Source organism: Alexandromys fortis, unplaced genomic scaffold (genome assembly GCF_014885135.2).
Source record: "Alexandromys fortis isolate MF-2015 unplaced genomic scaffold, M_Fortis_MF-2015_v1.1 scaffold_65, whole genome shotgun sequence".
Lineage (NCBI taxonomy): Eukaryota > Metazoa > Chordata > Mammalia > Rodentia > Cricetidae > Alexandromys > Alexandromys fortis.
Window position 1 is genome coordinate 1,508,424 of NW_026067986.1, and position 18,664 is coordinate 1,527,087.

At 45.7% G+C, this 18,664-nt stretch overlaps 1 protein-coding gene across 5 annotated transcripts in view; it reads right to left on the bottom strand.

The window, feature by feature from the left end:
- Spats2l (spermatogenesis associated serine rich 2 like) overlaps positions 1-18,664 on the bottom strand; it is a 151,219-nt gene that overhangs the window by 31,077 nt on the left and 101,478 nt on the right. For all 5 annotated transcript variants that reach the window (XM_050159296.1, XM_050159295.1, XM_050159300.1 and 2 more), the window contains one exon: positions 16,704-16,950. In XM_050159296.1, coding sequence (XP_050015253.1) covers positions 16,704-16,950 — 247 coding nt within the window. The remainder of the gene's footprint in view (positions 1-16,703; positions 16,951-18,664) is intronic.

The following is an 18,664-nucleotide window of genomic DNA, read 5'->3' on the forward strand; positions in this document are numbered from 1 at the left end:
ACCGTGAAGGGGATAAAGCAAACACACGGGCGGCTGAGTGATGGGGAAGGGCAGGAGGTCTGGTTCCATTTGCAGGCTGACAATAATGCCTTGCCCTGCAAAATACCGGGGGAACCGTCTTCTGTGAGGTAACACCAGAAAGGGCCTTGGGTTTAGAGTCAGAAGACCTGGGTCTGTGTGTGGGGGCTCTGGGAACTGCTTTCAGAGCGAGGTGGACAAGCTGTTTAATATCTGAACCCCACTTTCCTTACTTGTAACTGCTTAGCAAGGTGTTAACAGGCTTGCAAGAGATGAGTATGAGTCCCCATCTCTCCCATTCCAGTAAAAGCTTACACATCTTGCAACCGAAAAAACGCAACCCCCCCATCTCCATTAACGCTTTGGGGCACTTCATTCTGAGTTAAGGAAGGCAGGAGAGGGATTGGAGATGAGGCAAACATGGAGTGACCACGGGCAGCATCATCATTCCATCTAATTTATGGCGGGATTAAATCGGTAAGCATCACGGTAACATCTCAACTCTCTTTAAATTCCAAGAGCTGGATTCTCTCTAGAGCTTTGACAGGTGAGACAATAAATTAGCAGCACGTTGCTTTTGGCATCCTTTAAAGGTGAGGTCCGAGGTAGTGATCGCTGGTGTGAATTAAATGGCGCCTAAGGGCCCGAAAAGGGAATGTATCACTTTTCAGATTTCACCACAGAGATCTCTGGTATGAAAAAAGAAAGAGAGAGAGAGAGAGAGAGAGAGAGAGAGAGAGAGGAAGGAAGAAGGAAGGAAGGAAGGAAGAAAGGAAGGAAGAAAGGAAGGAAGAAAGGAAGAAAGGAAGAAAGAAAGAAGAAAAACAAAATGGTAGCCAGCGTGCTTCTGAAGGTCAGGTTCATGGACAGGCCTGTGGTTAGCAGAAAGAGTACATTCCGGCTTAGAAGACTCCAATTCTGAGCTACCCTGTGTCCTGGATAGCCCAGTAGGCATGCCTTTACCTCTCTAGCTAGCTGTGGCTCACACGTATGCAGAGTGCCACCCTCTCTTTGAAGCCCAGCCTCCCTATCCCTTTCTGGAGCACGTACCCACCCCTGCTTCTTCCTGCTCCTTGTTGGCTTTATATATTGCATTTAGTGTAAGGCTCCTATGCCTCTCTCTCTCAGCACTGCCTTGCGAGAGGCTATGACCTCCTCGAGGGCAGACACTGAGCCAGATTCCCTTTCTAAGCTCCGGGATTTGTGTCTGGTTCAATAGATTTCTGCAGAGCTGTGATTGAGTTAAAGTACTCTTAAAATGATTTCATAGGGGGAAAAAAAAAAAAGAAGGAGGCGAGGCACACCTTTCCCGACACTGTCACAGACATTACCAAGACCAGGAGAAAGTGTGAGAGAATGCAGTCCGGGTCCCAGACAATTTGATTTTAGACATTAGCTCATTTATGATAAATACGATTTGACTCTGGTACAATCCATCATTCATAACCTGCATATCAAGGAGTTTCCCTGAATGATGGAAACCTTACTGAAAGGGAAATTATAGCACACAATGAAATGTCCAGAAAGGGTAACGAACAGCGAGCAAACACTTAAATCGCATTTCTTGCGGTAACAGAACCGATTGAAATGGTGAGGTGTAATTTAATCCAGAGTCACACTAATGTAGAACGTCACTGTGTGAATGACAGCAGCTGTCAAGCTTCGGTGTGAAATGACTCTTCCTCGGGACAGTTCACACAGCAAGTCCCTAAGGGACAGTCTCTGGAGAGCCCAGGTCAACAGCCGGCCCCGTGTTCTGCATCCCAGGTGGCTCTGAAGGAGTGGAGATGGGTAAGCCCACCTGAGGATGGATTTATAAACAGTTGTGTTGAAACAATGTCTAAATCCAAACTGGTTCCAGCTCATGCCCTTTTCGCGTCAAGGCTGAAGTTCTACAGTGGTGTGCGATTCTACATTCAGAATCTTAAATTCAGCACGGCACAGCAGATTAGTTGCGGTCTTGGAAATATGGGGGCGGGTAGCCTAATGAAAATAATGACCTTAGGGAGAAGAACAGAAATTATTCTGTTAAGATGCCAATGAATTTTAACCAGGAGACAAGGATGTAAATAAATGTGAGCTCATTAACTTGTAGCTAAAAATATTTTGTTTGTGCGTCAGAGAAATAAATATGTAGGCTACTGATTCCGTTCACCCTTCATCTCACAAATATTTATGGAGAAATTTTAATAGCCATCTTTTTGCCCTCTGAAAAATCATTATTGGGGGGAATCATCGGACACTGGGGATTATTTACAATGCCCAAAGACCACTTGGATCCATCTGCACACTGGCTAGGTAGATTAGTCTATAAATATGGCAAAACCCCGGGGTTCTCTCGGAGAGTTACACAGCCACAACGGAAGGATGGCCATTGGACCACAAGTCCTGGACTTGCAGTCATACAATAATGGAAGTTCTTTCCCGGACACGGTGATTTCCCTTCAGCATCAGAAGCACCATCAGGTCTCCCTCTGGAGTCCAGCTTTAAAACTGAACAGCCTGTAGCTGACCGGAGTTGATCCACATGGGTTACACGATCAATAAGGCAGCCGTTCCCCACGTGTGGCTATGGGATGGCTAAAATGTGACTTATCCATACTGACATGAGAAGTCCGACAGGAAGCGCAGGCTGTTCTTTTAAAAAGCTTGGCACGATACCTTCCAAAGATTCTTTAATAAATACTCAAAATATGGAGACTGGAGGGTATAGCTCAGCGGTGTAGTATTCGCCCAGAATATGCAAGGCCCTAGGTTGAATCCTTAGCGATACAAAAAGTCAGCAAATAAATATTAATCACACGTTGAAATGATCATAGTTTAGATACACCAATTTAGATAACATATTACCCAACTGAAACCACCTTATACCTTTGAATGGGGTTGTTAGGAAAAATAGAATTACACTTGGGCTTGCATTGTATTTCCATTGGTCAACACTGGTATAGGCTGTAAGAAACGGAGAGTTTGCAGTGATCGCTCACGACTCATCTATATCCTACGATGAGAAGGCATTTATTTTAGCCTGCACTTTCTGTGCGTGAAAAGCTGAGACAGAGATACAGGCCTCGCTTATCATCCTAGGCTTGATATCGACTGCTACAGGACAAACAATGAATGAATGAATGAATGAATGAATGAATGAATGAATGAAAAATATGTAGCCATGACCCAGCACTACTGCAGCACTTTACATCGCTAGGGTCATTCCAACAGTAGGGCACCTCGGCAGACTGGAGCCTCTGTGGCTTTAATATTCATCCAGGACTTGAGCCAAATTTGTGACCTCTTCGAAAGAGCGAATTTGCTCAGATTTCAGCAAAAACTACCCATTTTTACTTAATTCTTTCCCGGGTGTTTATCTTAATAATGGCGCCCAGAAACGTCTGTGGTTGTGAATGTCACAATTACGAGAACCCTTCCCAAACGGAAAATATTTAGCAGTTCCTCACACAGCTAGCGAGTGACTCGCGGAGAAGCAGTTAGCTTTCTGACTCAAGGAGACTCCAGGGACACTTCACGTGGGCTCGCTGATGTGCTAGCTCTGCCTTTCCTATAGAACACAGTGAGCCACATCTCTCTGCCCTTGACACCGATACATACAACGTAAGAAGCTGATAATGAGCCTGACGTGACCTTCTTTGTCTCAATTGCCCCCGGCAACACGGTTGGAAAACAACTGACGAGTTGCGTGAGTTGTTGTCTGGACTCTATTGTACCCACTGATGGAGTTATCTGTCCTCATCACAGCTACTAAGAAGTCCTAGTATCAGATAATATCTGTTCTCCAGATTTATTTATTTTTATTCTAGAGATTATTTTGTCTACCATAGGCCCTTTGCATTCTAATATACATCCAAGAATTAGCTTTTCCAATAAAGAATTTCAGTAGAAAATCTGGCAGAATTTTAGTTGAATTTGTGCTCAAGCTACAAGCCAATTTGAGAAAAATCTGGACTATTGTCAATGTTGAATCCTTTGATTCTAAAACATTATGAGCCTCATCATTTATTTGAGCCTTAAAAATGATCTTAACTAAATTGTTTTAGTCTTAGGGGTCTTAAATATCAACAATCAAATTTATTCCTAGGTATTTTAGACTTCTTTTGTTTTGGTATGTAAGATTTAAATTCTTTTAAATTGCCAAATGTTGGTTACAATTACAGAAAAAGGAAACTCTAAGGTGTGTGTGTGTGTGCGCGCGCGTGCATAAACAGGCCCCCAGAGCTTAGCACAATTGATACCATGATGGAAATGCCATTCAGGCCTTGGAACTCAGCATGTATACAGGGAGTTATCACTTGCCAAAATGGGCACAACGACCTAATCCACCAAAGTCAGGAGTTCTGAGACAGTCACTAGATACACGAACCTTGCTTCCAGGCTTCTGTAGTTGTGGTTTTTGGCTAACTGTTCTTGCTAATTGAGGCATGTCAACCCAGGACTTATTTTTTGTGCTTCAGTACCCATCCTGAGAAAGGCTTGGGACTGAACTCAGGTCCTGAACACCTAGGGTAGTCTCTGGAAGGCTAATAAAGACTTTCTGTTGGTTTGAACACACATCCAAGTAGTCTTCTCTGGTTGATACCTCCTAACAGATACTGCACAATATTAAACTTATATCCAGAGACTTATGACCTATTAATTGGTCTATTTTGATGAAAACACCAGATGTTCCTGCAATGTTGGGTCTATGGCCCTATCAATCAGGTTAGTTGACAGTGTTGAGTACTGATCTTTAATGTAATTGTCTCATCAATCAGTAAGAACATAGTATTATAATCTACAACCACTATGGATTGGTCTTTCTTTAATTCTATCAGTGCTGCTGCATAGATTTTGAAGCGCTATAATTAGGTTTAGAATCGTGAACTGTAGTTGACAGACTGACTTACGTGTTACTATGAAATGGCTCTGCCAGCGTTTCTCGAATTGGAATCTCTTCCTCAGTGCTAATTCTGCCACACCTATCCTCTGTATGTAACTGTATGTGGTTTTCCTATGCTCTACTTTTAGCTTTACATTTATCATATCACATCTACTCTGTTGCTACCTGCTTTCTAATTGAAGTTTTAGCCGCTTACATTTAATGTAATTATTAGTACTATGAGATTATATCTACCATGTTGAGTATATATTAGTATAAAAATTAAAAACAATTAGAGATCATTGTAAAGATTACAAGATTGCATTATCTGTTTATCACAATGTCCTTTCAACAAACACGTTCTTCGTGAATAAGTTAGGACCCATGTAAGAGCATAATTTTACCTAACCACTTCTGTCAATACAGACACATGGGCTCGCATTTTTTAACCATGTATGAACAACTATGTACGGATATAAATTTTAAAATTTCAAAAGCCTCTTTTCCCTAGATTTTAGTTGATTTTGTGTAAATCCAATGCTTTCCTAAGAAGACTGTAGGAAGTAGACAGGCAATTTAGCTCTAACCTCAAGGGGCGTAGTGAATACAGCAGCCCTAAAGTCATTATTTTAACCTATTAAGATGCTTTCAGAGACTTTCCCAAAGATGATATTCCAATAAAGCCTGATCATGCTTAAGGGTTGTAAGGTAGCTTTATCTGGAAAAAATCGATACACAAAGCATAACTTTGTTGCTAAATATTAGGTTTAAGATTCCTAATGTCTGTGTCACTTAAAACATGTCAACACTCTCTAAAAATTACTGAAGTAAATACAATTCCATTTTATGATGACTGGTAATATAATTGATAGCTCTTGGGTACTCGATATTACTGTTTTTCAATATTTATAATAAGAGAAATACAAATGAAAATTACCTTAGGAAATAATCTTTTTTTTAAAAAAAACCAATAACATTAGTGCAACCTTTTTAGACAGAAGTATATTAAGAACTTAAGCTCACGTATATATGTGCAAGCACACACACACATGCACACGCACATGCACACCTGTGTACACACACAGGCACACTCATCCTTTTTAAACCCAGTAATTACAGGACCCAGGAATAATCACAGAAGCCTTGCACTACAGTGTGGTTCCTAAAAGCAGAGATAAACTTAAAGAATCCATACAAACAAACAGTCTAGAAACAGTTAAAAGATGTGACAAATATATAAAAATAATACATCCGTTAATAAACACAACGTTTTACATAGTTAATATACACTCATAAATATGACCTCCCCTCTCCTCAAAGAAGCTTCCCTATGGGGTGGATGGCTGTCAGTACTGAGTCTCACAACTTCTCAGTGACTACAGAGGGAGCGTCTCCCTAAAGAGACAGCTCTATCACCTTTCCAGCAAGGCTCAGGCGATGCTGTGGAAGAGGTAGGAAAATCGCAGGAGCCAAAGTTCGGAGAAGATTGCTTAGGAGACTGCACTCTGGGACTCAGGGAAGTGAGGGTTCAGACCCCACCCCAAAAGAGGCACTTTGGCAACTGATGGCCCCTGAGGGAAGGGGTGTGAGTTTACGGTGGCCCATAGCCTGTGATCCAGTGGCCGCCTACGTTCGTGAAGAACTAGTCTGGATGTGAGCACACTCTGAGCACATTGTTTCTGGAGCTGGAGAGACGGCTTGGCCTCTGAGAGTACTCCCAGCTCTTAGACTGGACCAGAGTTCAGTTCCCGACACCCAAAATGGGTGGCTCACAGCCTCCTGTAATTCCAGCACCAGGGGATCCAGCACCCTCTGCTGGCCTCGGAGGGCGACTGCACGCATGGACATATATGCAGACACAGACACGTGTACATGCACCTAATTATTTTAAGTCTTTAAATACAATGAACTCATGTATGAAATGACTAAAGAATAAATAAAAAATTAAAAAGGATAAGTGAGAGGCAGAACGTTGAAATAGGGTTGTACTATAACAGAACCTCCTCTTTGTTATAATCATGAATAAAAGATGAGATACCATGGGAAGAATAACCTTAACAGATCTTCAGTGATATGATGCTCACCCTTCCATGCTAAGTAAAGCAGAATGCAAAAGAATCACGTGCTATGTAATTATTTTTGTGAATAGTCTGTGTGTCTGTGCCCTAAAGTGATTTTGAAATGAAATTTAACAACGGTTGTTTTGGGGAGACAGGATTTATCTAATGGAATTTTCCAACTTTCCTCAATTAGGACAAAGTCATTTTAAACACAGAAACACCGACTCTATAGTTATATCTAAAAAGCAAAAGATAATAACTTAAAATAAGCCTACAGTAGGACCCAGGGTCCCATATGCACTGAACCTTTAGATCCAGGAACAAGACTTACTCTTTATTCAAAGAAGTCAAACTTGGGTTTTTGAAAAGAGCACCGTTTGCAGAAGGAACTCGAGGGCAAGAGGCGATGTGGGGGCTTCCTGAGCGCACTTCTGTAGTTAGTGAGAGAGATGGGGCAGTGGTTTGGGTGGGAAGGAAGAGGGAGATGTGGTGAGAAATGGATCCATGCATACCAGGGAAGGAAAATCAGCAGGTCCTGCTGGTGGACTAATAACAGGGGCAGGGGGGCGGAGAGAGAGGGAGCTGTCCCAAGTGCTTGCTCGACCTCTGCCTTGCATGGATATGAACTCGAAAACAAGAGAACCAAGCTTAAAATGGAGATCAAGAGATGGTTTGGAGCGTGCCATTGAAGTGATCTGAAATGTCTAAATGAAAACATCAACTCTAGTTCCAAATTTCAGAGAAGAATACAGACTAGGAAGATTGGGGTGAGCCACGTGACATAATTAAAGCCAGGGCGTGGTCCAGATGATCTCAGAAGAAGGCATACCTGCAAGATGAAGGACTTGGGGCCAGCCAAGCCTTGATGAGACTTAACAGTCCAACAACCAGACAAAAAGAAACCGAGGGAAAGCAACAAAGACGCAGAGAAAATAAGGAGGCCGTGCCATGGAAACCAAGTTGGAAAAGACACGGCGGGTCAAGACAGAGGTGCAAACAATGGTACGTCTGCTGGAAGGAAAGATGAAGGAAAGATGAAACATCTGTCAGATGCAGTCACTGGGAGGCCCCTGCGGACCCTGGGCGCAGTGTCTTTGGAGAGATGGGATGGAAAAGTCATCACAAACGGTCTGATGGGTGAGGTGGGGGTGATGGCGTGGAGACCTGGGTAAAAATAACCCCTTTGAGATATTACAGAATAACGGTCCAGTGATGAAACCGCAGGAAAGTTCTTCCTGTTACAGCCACTTCCCTCCCATCTCTTCTCCCACCTCTGCAGGACCGGGCGGCTAACAGACACACTGACTTTGCAGTAGGGGGCAGAACACGGAGGTTAGCTAGACATAATGTCAGTTCTGCCCTTTCAAAAATTTCCTTAGTCATTATTATTCCATCCGAGTCCCAGGGAACCCGAGCCGCTTGGAGGCCATGAAAGCGGGTGATGCCCTGACATCGTATTCAAAGATAACAGGTATCAGCAACGGATCAAGCTGTCAGAGGTAGAAGACAGACGTGTAAAGTCAAACGTACGCCACTGTCTTCATTCCCTGCGAGGCAAGTTCAACCCTTTTTGCATTCGACAGAGCTTCGTTCAAAGCTCTGCTCAAAGAAAAGTCTTAAAACCTTTTAGGAAACCCCTTCCTCTCCCCATGTGCATTCTTTTCAAGTCCTTTTGGAACTGAAGCCACCATGTCGAGGTTCCAAAGGTAGGATATCTAGAGATGAGCATCAATAGAGGGTGCTGTTGCTGGACAAGATACAATGTGCTTTGTCAACGATGAAGGGGAGAGAGGCCTCTGGGCTTCACCTGCTTAGGAAACAAAGAAGTAGCTGAGGGCATTGGCTGTCCAGTGGCCTTGGGTCACTACAGCCGGTGCCTGTCTGTGTCCATTTCTGCTCTCGACTTCCAGGGAAAGAAAGCAGAGATCTGAGTCACGGAGGGTAGAACCAAAGGCTGCTCCTACAAGTACCTGCCCATTTCAGCCCCAGTACTGCTCGAAGAAAAGGTGAAAGCCGAGCAATGCACACTACACGGAAGTGAACCAAGTGGGTCCTAAAACAGTAACTAAAGAGGAACATGATGGATAATTGCGTGCTTTGAAACAACAATAAAATGTGTGTTTGTAAGAGAGCACACAATCTCAGCTCTATATAAAGTATGATACCTCTAATTTTTCAAAGACAGCAGAAACCTACGCTGATAATTGCGGGGGCTTCTTCGAGGTGCTCGCCAAGTCTAAAGAAACAAACGAACAAAAGCTAACAAACCTGGCTGTGGAGCCCACCGCGGCCTGGCACGGGATACTGAAGTGCCCGCAGCTCAGCTTAAACATCTCCTCTTCAGATGCTTATATCAGTGTGACCTCATCTGAAGCCACCGCACACCCACCGCACATCCACCGTGTCTTCAGAGAAGGGGCCTTCGTGCTTTTCAGAATCTCTAACCATCTTTAGGAGCGTCGTTTTATGTTGGCTTATTATCTATCTATTTTCCCTACCTGACAAAGTACGCAAACTCCCTGGGAGCAAATACACAGTCATCTGGTTCATCTTCACATCGGGTATGCCTTTAGATGCTCAGACAGATTTACTCATTGAGTAAACAAGGGGCACAGCGATTTCCTCTCTGCCAGATTCTGTGCTGAGGGCTCTGAGCTATTCATTCACTGCTCGCCCAAACCTTGGACAGTTAGATATTTTGTTTGTTTGTTTTGCTTTTCAAGGGAGTTAAATGAAGCACAGAGCGGTTAACTTTCCCATGGGCACACAGCCCATAATTACACAAGACGGAGGCTTGAGCCCAGACATTTCCATGGCTGGGCACCCCGGTTCTTGCTCATGATCTGTTGAGTCATTGGAGAGCAGGCACTTTTGAAACCCTAGACTACACAGATTTCGCTTCATTATGAAAGTTCCAGGCTAGCAGCGTTCCTGTGGGTCTTCTATAATCCTCTGTCCCAGTGCTGGGCTCAGAAGAGCAGGAGGGATCCTGTTGGAGCTCCTGCCAACAGTAACAAGACAAAAAGTCTGCAGGGGAACCGTGTAGGTGCCTCAAAACACGGACATGTTCTGGGTAACACCCACATTAGAACACAACAAGACCCTTTCTTTCTCCTGTGGTTGATTTCCACGTTGAGAACAAGGTGAAGAAGCAGGTCTGTGCTTGTGAGCTCCTCAGGTCAAGGTGAAGAGGCAGCTCTGTGCTTGTGAGCTCCTCAGGTCAAAGTGAAGAGGCAGCTCTGTGCTTGTGAGCTCCTCAGGTCAAGGTGAAGAGGCAGCTCTGTGCTTGTGAGCTCCTCAGGTCTAGATTGTAAAGGGACGGCGGACATGGGGACAGGGACAATCTGCAGTCTGGGCTGTGGAGGCCAGCACACACAGCAGGGAGCCCTCCACTTGTGGCAAACAGGAAAAGAAGATGTGGCCTCCCAGGATGCTTTAGGGATGATAAACTCTAAAGGGGAGCTGGGGTGGCCCCATTCCTGCTTTCCCTCCTCCGTGGGCATGGGTCCAGCTGGAGGGAGACCGGGAGGAACGTGATTTCCTGTTCTGGCCCAAACTCAGATAAGGCTTGAGAATCGAGGCTCCAAAAACACAGCAGGAGGGAGATTTGGGGAAACTGGACCCTAAGGTGCTTTAGATGTTTAGTTTGGAGGCCTTGAGGGGGTAAAAATGACTATCTTTAGCACTGCTTTTGATAAAAATAAACCTCCGTCTAGTCTTTGCTTGAACTTAGTATTTGGAAACAGGATGGTTTGGACTGGATTATACATAAAAGATCTCATCTGGGCTGTTATTAAACATTCTGAAATACAGAAAGAACGACTCTCAGGCCTAAAGCCTACTCCTCAGCTTCCACGCTCCGTGCTTCCACGCAGCACTGTCCTGGCTGACAGCGCTATATTTACAGCCTAGAATGATGGCGCTCTGGGCGGTTATTTTTCACGGAGGAAGTCACGCTAACACCCCGGAGCCACCCGCATATATCTTAAAGCTAACTTTTCCCCTACTGGAATAATGACTCTGTTTAAGACTTTAAAAAAAAGAAAGAGAGAGATCCTGGATGTCAAGGTGTTATAAAAAGATAAAACACGCCTTTCACACGTCCACAGCCTGCTGCCCGGAGGGACGTTCGCGGCAGGCTTTGTCGAGCAGGTTTCATTACTGGAGAGCCTGATAAATGTACCGCCACGAGTAGCCGGGAGATTTCCTTCCGGCTCAGTCTGCGACTCCACTCAAGCACAGAATATCATTATATGGCTTTATTACTATTACTTTTCCCTAATTTTTCAATTACACGTTTTTTAAAATTTGTTCTTTTTAGGAGTTAGAGACCTTGTGGCTTTAGCATTAATTCTCCATTGCAGTTTAGTCAGACTTAACCGAGTCAAGTTGGCCAAATTCAGAAGGGAAAAGAGTACTTCCTTGGCCTCTCCATGCAGGAGCCTGGGTTCCCCAAAGAAACAGGGCTTAAGGCTGCACCTCATCCATCCTTCTGCTCGGAATGGGGCACCGCGTATACGAGTTCTGACATTCACCTGAGATTTGTCTGTCAGTGGGCTCAGGACTTCTGATAGATTAAACATGTGTTTTAGAGTCCTCGAACAGCTTTGGCATCTACTTCATGATGGGCCTTTACTATCTTTGGGGGGGGGAATAAAACCTAACCAATCACAAACTTCTTTTAAAATCTATGACCACAGCACGTGGGACGCCCATGGAGCCAACGGTCAACCTAATGACCTTCTACTCCCGTCATGCATTCTGCAAAAAAATGCTCACAGAAAGCATAAAGATTTGTGAGGAGCCAATAACAGCAACAATACATTCAGGTGACACTCAAAAGAACCAAAAGGACACCGAGCGGCATTTTGTATTGATCGTACAGATTCTTCCCAGAGATCCTCCTGCCGGTGAGGATCAAGTCCCCTTGCAGAGAGGACAGCCTTAGTTGGTGCTTAGCTGTCAAGGGGCTACCCGCGGGGAGGTGAAGGGCTTCTGCCTTGCATCCAGTCCATTTACTTGACAGATTTACTGAAACTGTGTTAGGACAGAGGCATAAATTACGAGTCAATGAGCACATACACGGCTCGGCTTTTAGTTTATGATTGATATCGAAACGGCAACTTGAGTAATTAGACTTTGAAAGTAATTCGTGTGAAAGCAATAACAAGTAAAGCTGGGAACCTGCCACTCGGTTATTTAATTTCTTCCTCCCGTCCTGACTATAAATCAAGAGAGATTTTAAAAACCGAATTAGAAATTCCTGGAGAATTTGGATGCAAAATGAACCAGGCGGTTCTCATGGCTGTAGCTGCTTGGTTTTAAGACACTGTCGTGTAGTTGATAAGGACGAGTGAGCACAGCTCTGTGGACGGAGTTTGTAGGAAAGGGGGAGACAAATGAAGGCTGGAGGGGCAACCTAAAGACTTCCGGTGTGATACCGAGTGTCATGATTTGGCCTCCCCTTGCCACGTTCCTCAGTCCGTGTGTACCACCATCAGGTTTTGTTTGTATTTTGAAATCCTAGGCAGGGATTTGTTGTGGAACAGTCTTTTTGGACACAGTGAGTATGCATCCCTCTGGTTGGTTTAAAAAGAACAGCCAAGAGATAGGTAGGCAGTATTTTCAGGAACAGGGGAGTCTGGGAAGAAGGGCGGAGAGACCAGGAAACGGAGCCAGGAGCATTGAAAGTAAAAGAAACTGACCCACGTAAAGGAACATAGATTAAAAAATATGGGTTAATTTGTTACAAAAGCCAGTTAGAAACAAGCTGAAGCTATTGGCCAAGATTTCGTAATTAATCAGTCTCCATGAAGTTATTTGGGAGCTGGCAGGTGGGGTAGAGAAAGACTCATTACAGGGATGATCTCACTCACCTTTGGCTTGCCACAGGATAACAACGCCATACTAACTGTAGGGGTATGACAGACAAGGGGGCTGAGCAAAATTCTCCGTACCCCTTATAACCTTCCCAGTCACCTCTGTCACCTTGTCCCTAGCCTTCCCAGCCTTCTCCATCACCTTGTCCCTAGCCTTCCCTGCCTTCTCCGTCACCTTGTCCCTAGCCTTCCCAGCCTTCTCCGTCACCTTGTCCCTAACCTTCCCTGTCTTCTCCGTCACCTTGTCCCTGACCTTCCCTGTCTTCTCCGTCACCTTGTCCCTGACCTTCCCTGTCTTCTCCGTCACCTTGTCCCTGACCTTCCCTGTCTTCTCCGTCACCTTGTCCCTGACCTTCCCTGTCTTCTCCGTCACCTTGTCCCTGACCTTCCCTGTCTTCTCCGTCACCTTGTCCCTGACCTTCCCAGCCTTCTCCGTCACCTTGTCCCTAGCCTTCCCAGCCTTCTCCGTCACCTTGTCCCTAGCCTTCCCAGCCTTCTCCGTCACCTTGTCCCTAACCTTCCCTGTCTTCTCCGTCACCTTGTCCCTGACCTTCCCTGTCTTCTCCGTCACCTTGTCCCTGACCTTCCCTGTCTTCTCCGTCACCTTGTCCCTGACCTTCCCTGTCTTCTCCGTCACCTTGTCCCTGACCTTCCCAGCCTTCTCCGTCACCTTGTCCCTAGCCTTCCCAGCCTTCTCCGTCACCTTGTCCCTAGCCTTCCCAGCCTTCTCCGTCACCTTGTCCCTAGCCTTCCCAGCCTTCTCCGTCACCTTGTCCCTAACCTTCCCTGTCTTCTCCGTCACCTTGTCCCTGACCTTCCCAGCCTTCTCCGTCACCTTGTCCCTAGCCTTCCCAGCCTTCTCTGTCACCTTGTCCCTAGATCTCTCCCTGCCCACCAATCTATGACATCTCAATCGCTCAGGTGGAGGTGGCATCTCTGCTCTCCAAGCCTGAAATTCACTGTATTCCACAGTCTTCGCTACAAGAATATCAGAGAGCAAGTCCGGCAGAGCCTACCCCACGGGTATCCTTCTCAGAGTTCACCTGGCATCTGGTACTCAACTAAGACTCTCCCAGGGGTGCCCATCCCAGTCCTCCTGGTGTAGGCTTGGGCAACCAGCACCCATCAGACTGAATTTGTAGCAGTTGCGTTCTCAGAGATTCTACAGATGCATTTATTTATGTATTGACTCTTTCTTCATATATTAGACAGAAAGAAACACTGTCTACAATATCCAGCTAAATATTGCCTTTTCCATCTTAAGCCCAAAGTGGCTCATTGTATATGTGAACAAGACCTCCCAGTTCACCTGGTCAAAAAGGTCTTAGGTCTTGATTGAAATTCTGTTTCTAGGCAGGTTCCATCACGTATAAATTTTATTTTTAGGATTTGTTATAACCATGGGGTAGTGGGTAGCTTTAATTATTGAAAGTTATGGCTTGAAGGGGTCCCCAGAAGTACTAGAAAGTGAACTCCTCATACTGAATGCTGGGAGGTAAACCCTTAACATTGTGACTGGAACTGAGGACGCCATTCTTATGATGAGATTGCAGTGGTTACAGCGGGGGATTCGTAGTCTAGACCTTCAACTCTGTCGCGTCTTCTTTGCCAGTGTTTGATTTCCCAGCCTCTAGAACCACGAGCCAAATAAGCTTCTCTTGCTTACAATTTCCTGTCTACAGCGTTCGGTATCGCAGCAGTCAGAAACACACCCAAAACGGTTTTCTTATATTACGAAATAGCGAAAGGCCAGTAGAGAAGAAACAATGTACCCAAAAGATCGACAGTGAATTAAGAAATTGCCTTCTTCCATGCTCACAATATCAGGGCTGGCTTGCCCACGCCTCGGCCAATGGGGTTGGCTAAATTGTGCTGCCCACACTTGCTTGCAGGGCTTGCTCTCCTGAGTGTTGCAGTTGGTGGCAGGCAGGGGCAGCTCTCCATCCCTGTGACCTCAGGACCAGCTCTCCACCTGTGTCAGGGGTTGATGGTGGTGGTGGGGGGAGGGGTGCATGGGGAGCACCCCCCCATGCTGCACATTGCAGATGAGCAAGGGGCGCAGCTCTTCCATATTCATAACTTTGGGGCTAGCTTACCCACACCTCCATAACAAGACTGGTTCTATCGCACTGCCCAGGCCAAGAGGAGTTCCAGTGAGCGTCCAGCCAAAAAACCAGGGGCCTCGAACCAGACCGAAGACTCTTCGCAATGAACTCTTGCAAGTTAGGATACATGGACGAAAGGGTTTACAGCGTGACTCACCGTGTCACACTACAGCTTACATGACAAGCTTGATTTTTTTTCCTTTTTTTTTTTTAAATTTTATCTGGGGGAGAGGTGTGAGGGTGGATACAAAGGAACGAGAAACGAATAGGATCCAGATGTGAAAGACACAAAGAACAGATAAAAAGGAAATTAAAAATACAAGCACATAAATAAATAAATAAATAAATAAATAAAGTACCCTTCTGGGGCTGGTGAGAGAGCCCAGTGGGTAGGCGTACTTCCTGTGCAAACACGAAGACTGGAATTTAAATCCCCAAGCCCCATGGAAGCAGCTAAACACGGCTGTTCACAACCGCTGTGCACAACCACTGTGCACAGTAGGCAGAAGAGGGTCTCTGGGGCTTGCTGGCTGTCAGCTTGCCTTGTGGTACAGCAAAAGGCTCTATCTCAAAGGAATGGGTGGAGGGTCCCAGAGCAAGAGACCCCTTACAAATTCCTCTGGCCTTCATACTGGCATACACGCCTGCACACACGTGTACATAGAACACACACACACACACACATACACACACATAGACTTCTGAAGTGACTTGAGAGCTGCAGCGTATATAATGAATTCACATTCTAATACCCTCAATATTCTTCCAGTCCACCGTATAAAAGGAGATAAAATAATCTGGTCTAAAGAAAGAATTTAATAACATTTTTTTTCTTGTCATACTGTCTTTCCCTTATCCCAGAAGAAGCATCTCTTTAAGATAGCAATACTTAGTCCCCCCAAGATCCTACTATGAACTAATCTGAGGGACTGGGACTCAGACAGATCCTGACAGGCAAGATAGGGAGAGGGGTAGCAGCTATGTAAGCAAGAAGGTAAGGGGCTTCTTCCTCACCCTCCAGCCCTGAGACAAAAGTCTGGCAGCTAAAACAACAGCCTCGAGGGTCTTTCTCCTGCCCGTGGGATCCCTGCTTCACAAGTTCAAGGCTTAATGAGGTCGTGTTTCACAACCGCTGTGAGCCAATCAGTCATTCTGCCTTCCTCAAGCTGAACAACCCCAAATTAGGGGAGGAAGACCCTTCGAAGACTTAAAAACAAACAAACAAAACACAAAAACAAAAACAAAAAAATCCTAGCCCTTAAGAGAAGCTGGGCCTCAGGCTCCCAAATCCCCCTCTGCTTTGGGGAAGGTCTCACTCCAAGTGCTTGCTGTGTGTGTGTTTCTTCACCCCCTAATAAAAACCTTTCTTCATTGACGGATTCTGGCTGATCCTCTCTGCCGCCTTGGAAGATTCCCCAGCTGTTCCGTGTTAAAGCTCAAGATATTTCCTGCCCTTTAATTCTTTAACTGGCATAGAAAACAACCGAACAGAACAAGGAGCCTAGACGGGAACAGAACTATGGGGCTTTTCAGTGGGGTTGGGTGGAGGTGGGGATCCTCTGAGTCCATGCAGGGACAGATGGAGCATCTCTTGGAGGTCACGTACTATGTGGCTTCAGGACTCATTGACATCTATCTACACACTAGCAGTTCAGAGTTTCTCATCCTGTGCAGCAGCAGCAGCCATAAGAGCTGCAAGGCATTAACCTCTGTGTGCATGCGCGTTGCACTCTCTGCCCATCACCCTCAGCAAAAACACTTAGGAACAACTGACCTGTGGTCCCACGCAGAGCCCTCGGGGGTTCCTCCAGTATCGAGATCTTTCTCTCACGTGGCGGGAGGGCCGGTTTCTCTCGGGCAGAGTCAGGGGATGAGCTGTCCTTGTCACAGCCATTCATGTGGCCATTTTGCATCAGCGGTACCTGTGGCTGCAGGGGCCCCACCTCCGCCCTTTCTGCCTTGTCCTTGGCATCTTTGTTGCTTGGATGCTGCTTGGATTTGCTTCTTTTCCTTTTGTTATTCTGCATGGGAGAACAGAAGAGAAAACAGAGCTGTGTTCAGCGAAGTCTCCTGAGCATATAGTAAAAGGAGACAATCCTTCTGACACCCGGTGTTTAACAGAATGGGCGAGAACACATTTTTATTAAACACCCAAATTAACCTAAATATTGTGCTTCTAAAGTCAGTTATTTGATTTTTTTTTTTACATTGCGATTGTAGTAAGCGAAAAATTCCCTTAATTTTAAGGGAAAAAAAAAACAGGAGTAATAATGAAATAGCAAAAAGGTAATTTAGGCAACTTAAGAAATTCTCTTAGAGCGCGGCTGGCAGTACAGAAAACTTTAACAGCTCTGGGAGAATAGGTGAAATAATAGGTCCTGCTTCTGAAGCAGTTCAGGATCGGGAGGGAAGCTGAACACTCGGGTACCATGATCTGGAGGGAACCTGAGTGGCAGGAATAACCCGCCAGGGCAAAACCAGCCTAGTGTAGCAGTTTCCTGAAACACTGTACCCTTCTGAAAGCTCCTTAAGAAGGAAGGTAAGCAGCTAAAAGTAGCTCAGGAAGTCCCTGAAACTGACCAACTTCACTCCGTCCCTCCGTCCTAAGCTCCTAAGAGTAAACAATGCTGTTGGGAGGCCCTCCCCAAACGGACTAACCCAAAGAAGACTTCGGGACAAACCAAGCTGGCTGGGAGAAGAAACCAGCTGAGCTGCCAGGAAGCGGTTTAGACCAACTGGGGCACCTGGAAAAGGCAGCGTCCAACCTGCTGAGCTGCCTGCAGGCAGCGCCCAGTGCTCCAGGTTCCGTATGGTGAATTGTAACCCACGCTGGAGTGGGTTTTGTCTTTCTGAGTCATTTCTAAGTACCCCCTCACCCATACTCCTGTAATGAGCCCCAATAACACTTATCGTTTTCACCAAATTAGACTTTGGTCTGTCCTGAGATCCTGTCTGGGGGGGGGGGGGGAAACAGACGTGTGTTGTATCCCCCTAGGGGAAGTCCGTCACACAACCAAAGCAGCACACAAAACAAGGCTTGATCTCTGCGAAGTCACTTATCAATCAGGAAAGTACAGGAGTTGCTGCCAGCATCCAGCAAAACCAAGGCAGCCAGAGGCTTCAGAATCGTCCTGTGGTGATTATTTAAGGCAGGGCAAGCGCTACTACAGGGTAATACCAGGTTTGTCCACTCCACTCGGACCCAGGACCTCTCAGTGGCTAGCGGAACAGAGCAAGGTTCGCTACATACGCTTTGAAATACCTCCGCGTTACATTTTTATTCAAAGCGTTTTAGACTTTCACAGAACTTTGCTGTAGTTTTCCTCAGAAGCTTGCTTGGTCAACGAGTGTGTAACAGCATCCGGGAAATGAAGAACGTGTTCCTAATTTACACATCTGTTTTTCTTAAATTTGCGCAAGCTCTCTCTGTTTCTATCGTGCCGCAAAGCGTGTGCGGATGTCTGAGGACAACTTGCGGGAGCAGGTTCTCTTCTCCCACCGCAAACACAGGAGGTCAGGCTGGGCAGCAAGCGCCTTTATCTGCAGAGCCACCCAGGAGCCCTTGACGTTGGTATTTTCTTTACGTGGTATTCCGTGTACTTAGCAATCAGTGTTGCAGATGTCTGACCCAAATTAGAAAGTATGTCTCCCCTGTGGAGTCTGCGCATGCCTGCAGGGCACCAGCCTGGCTTTATCCTCCAAGCACTCAGAGACCCCAGGAACCTGTTTTTCCCT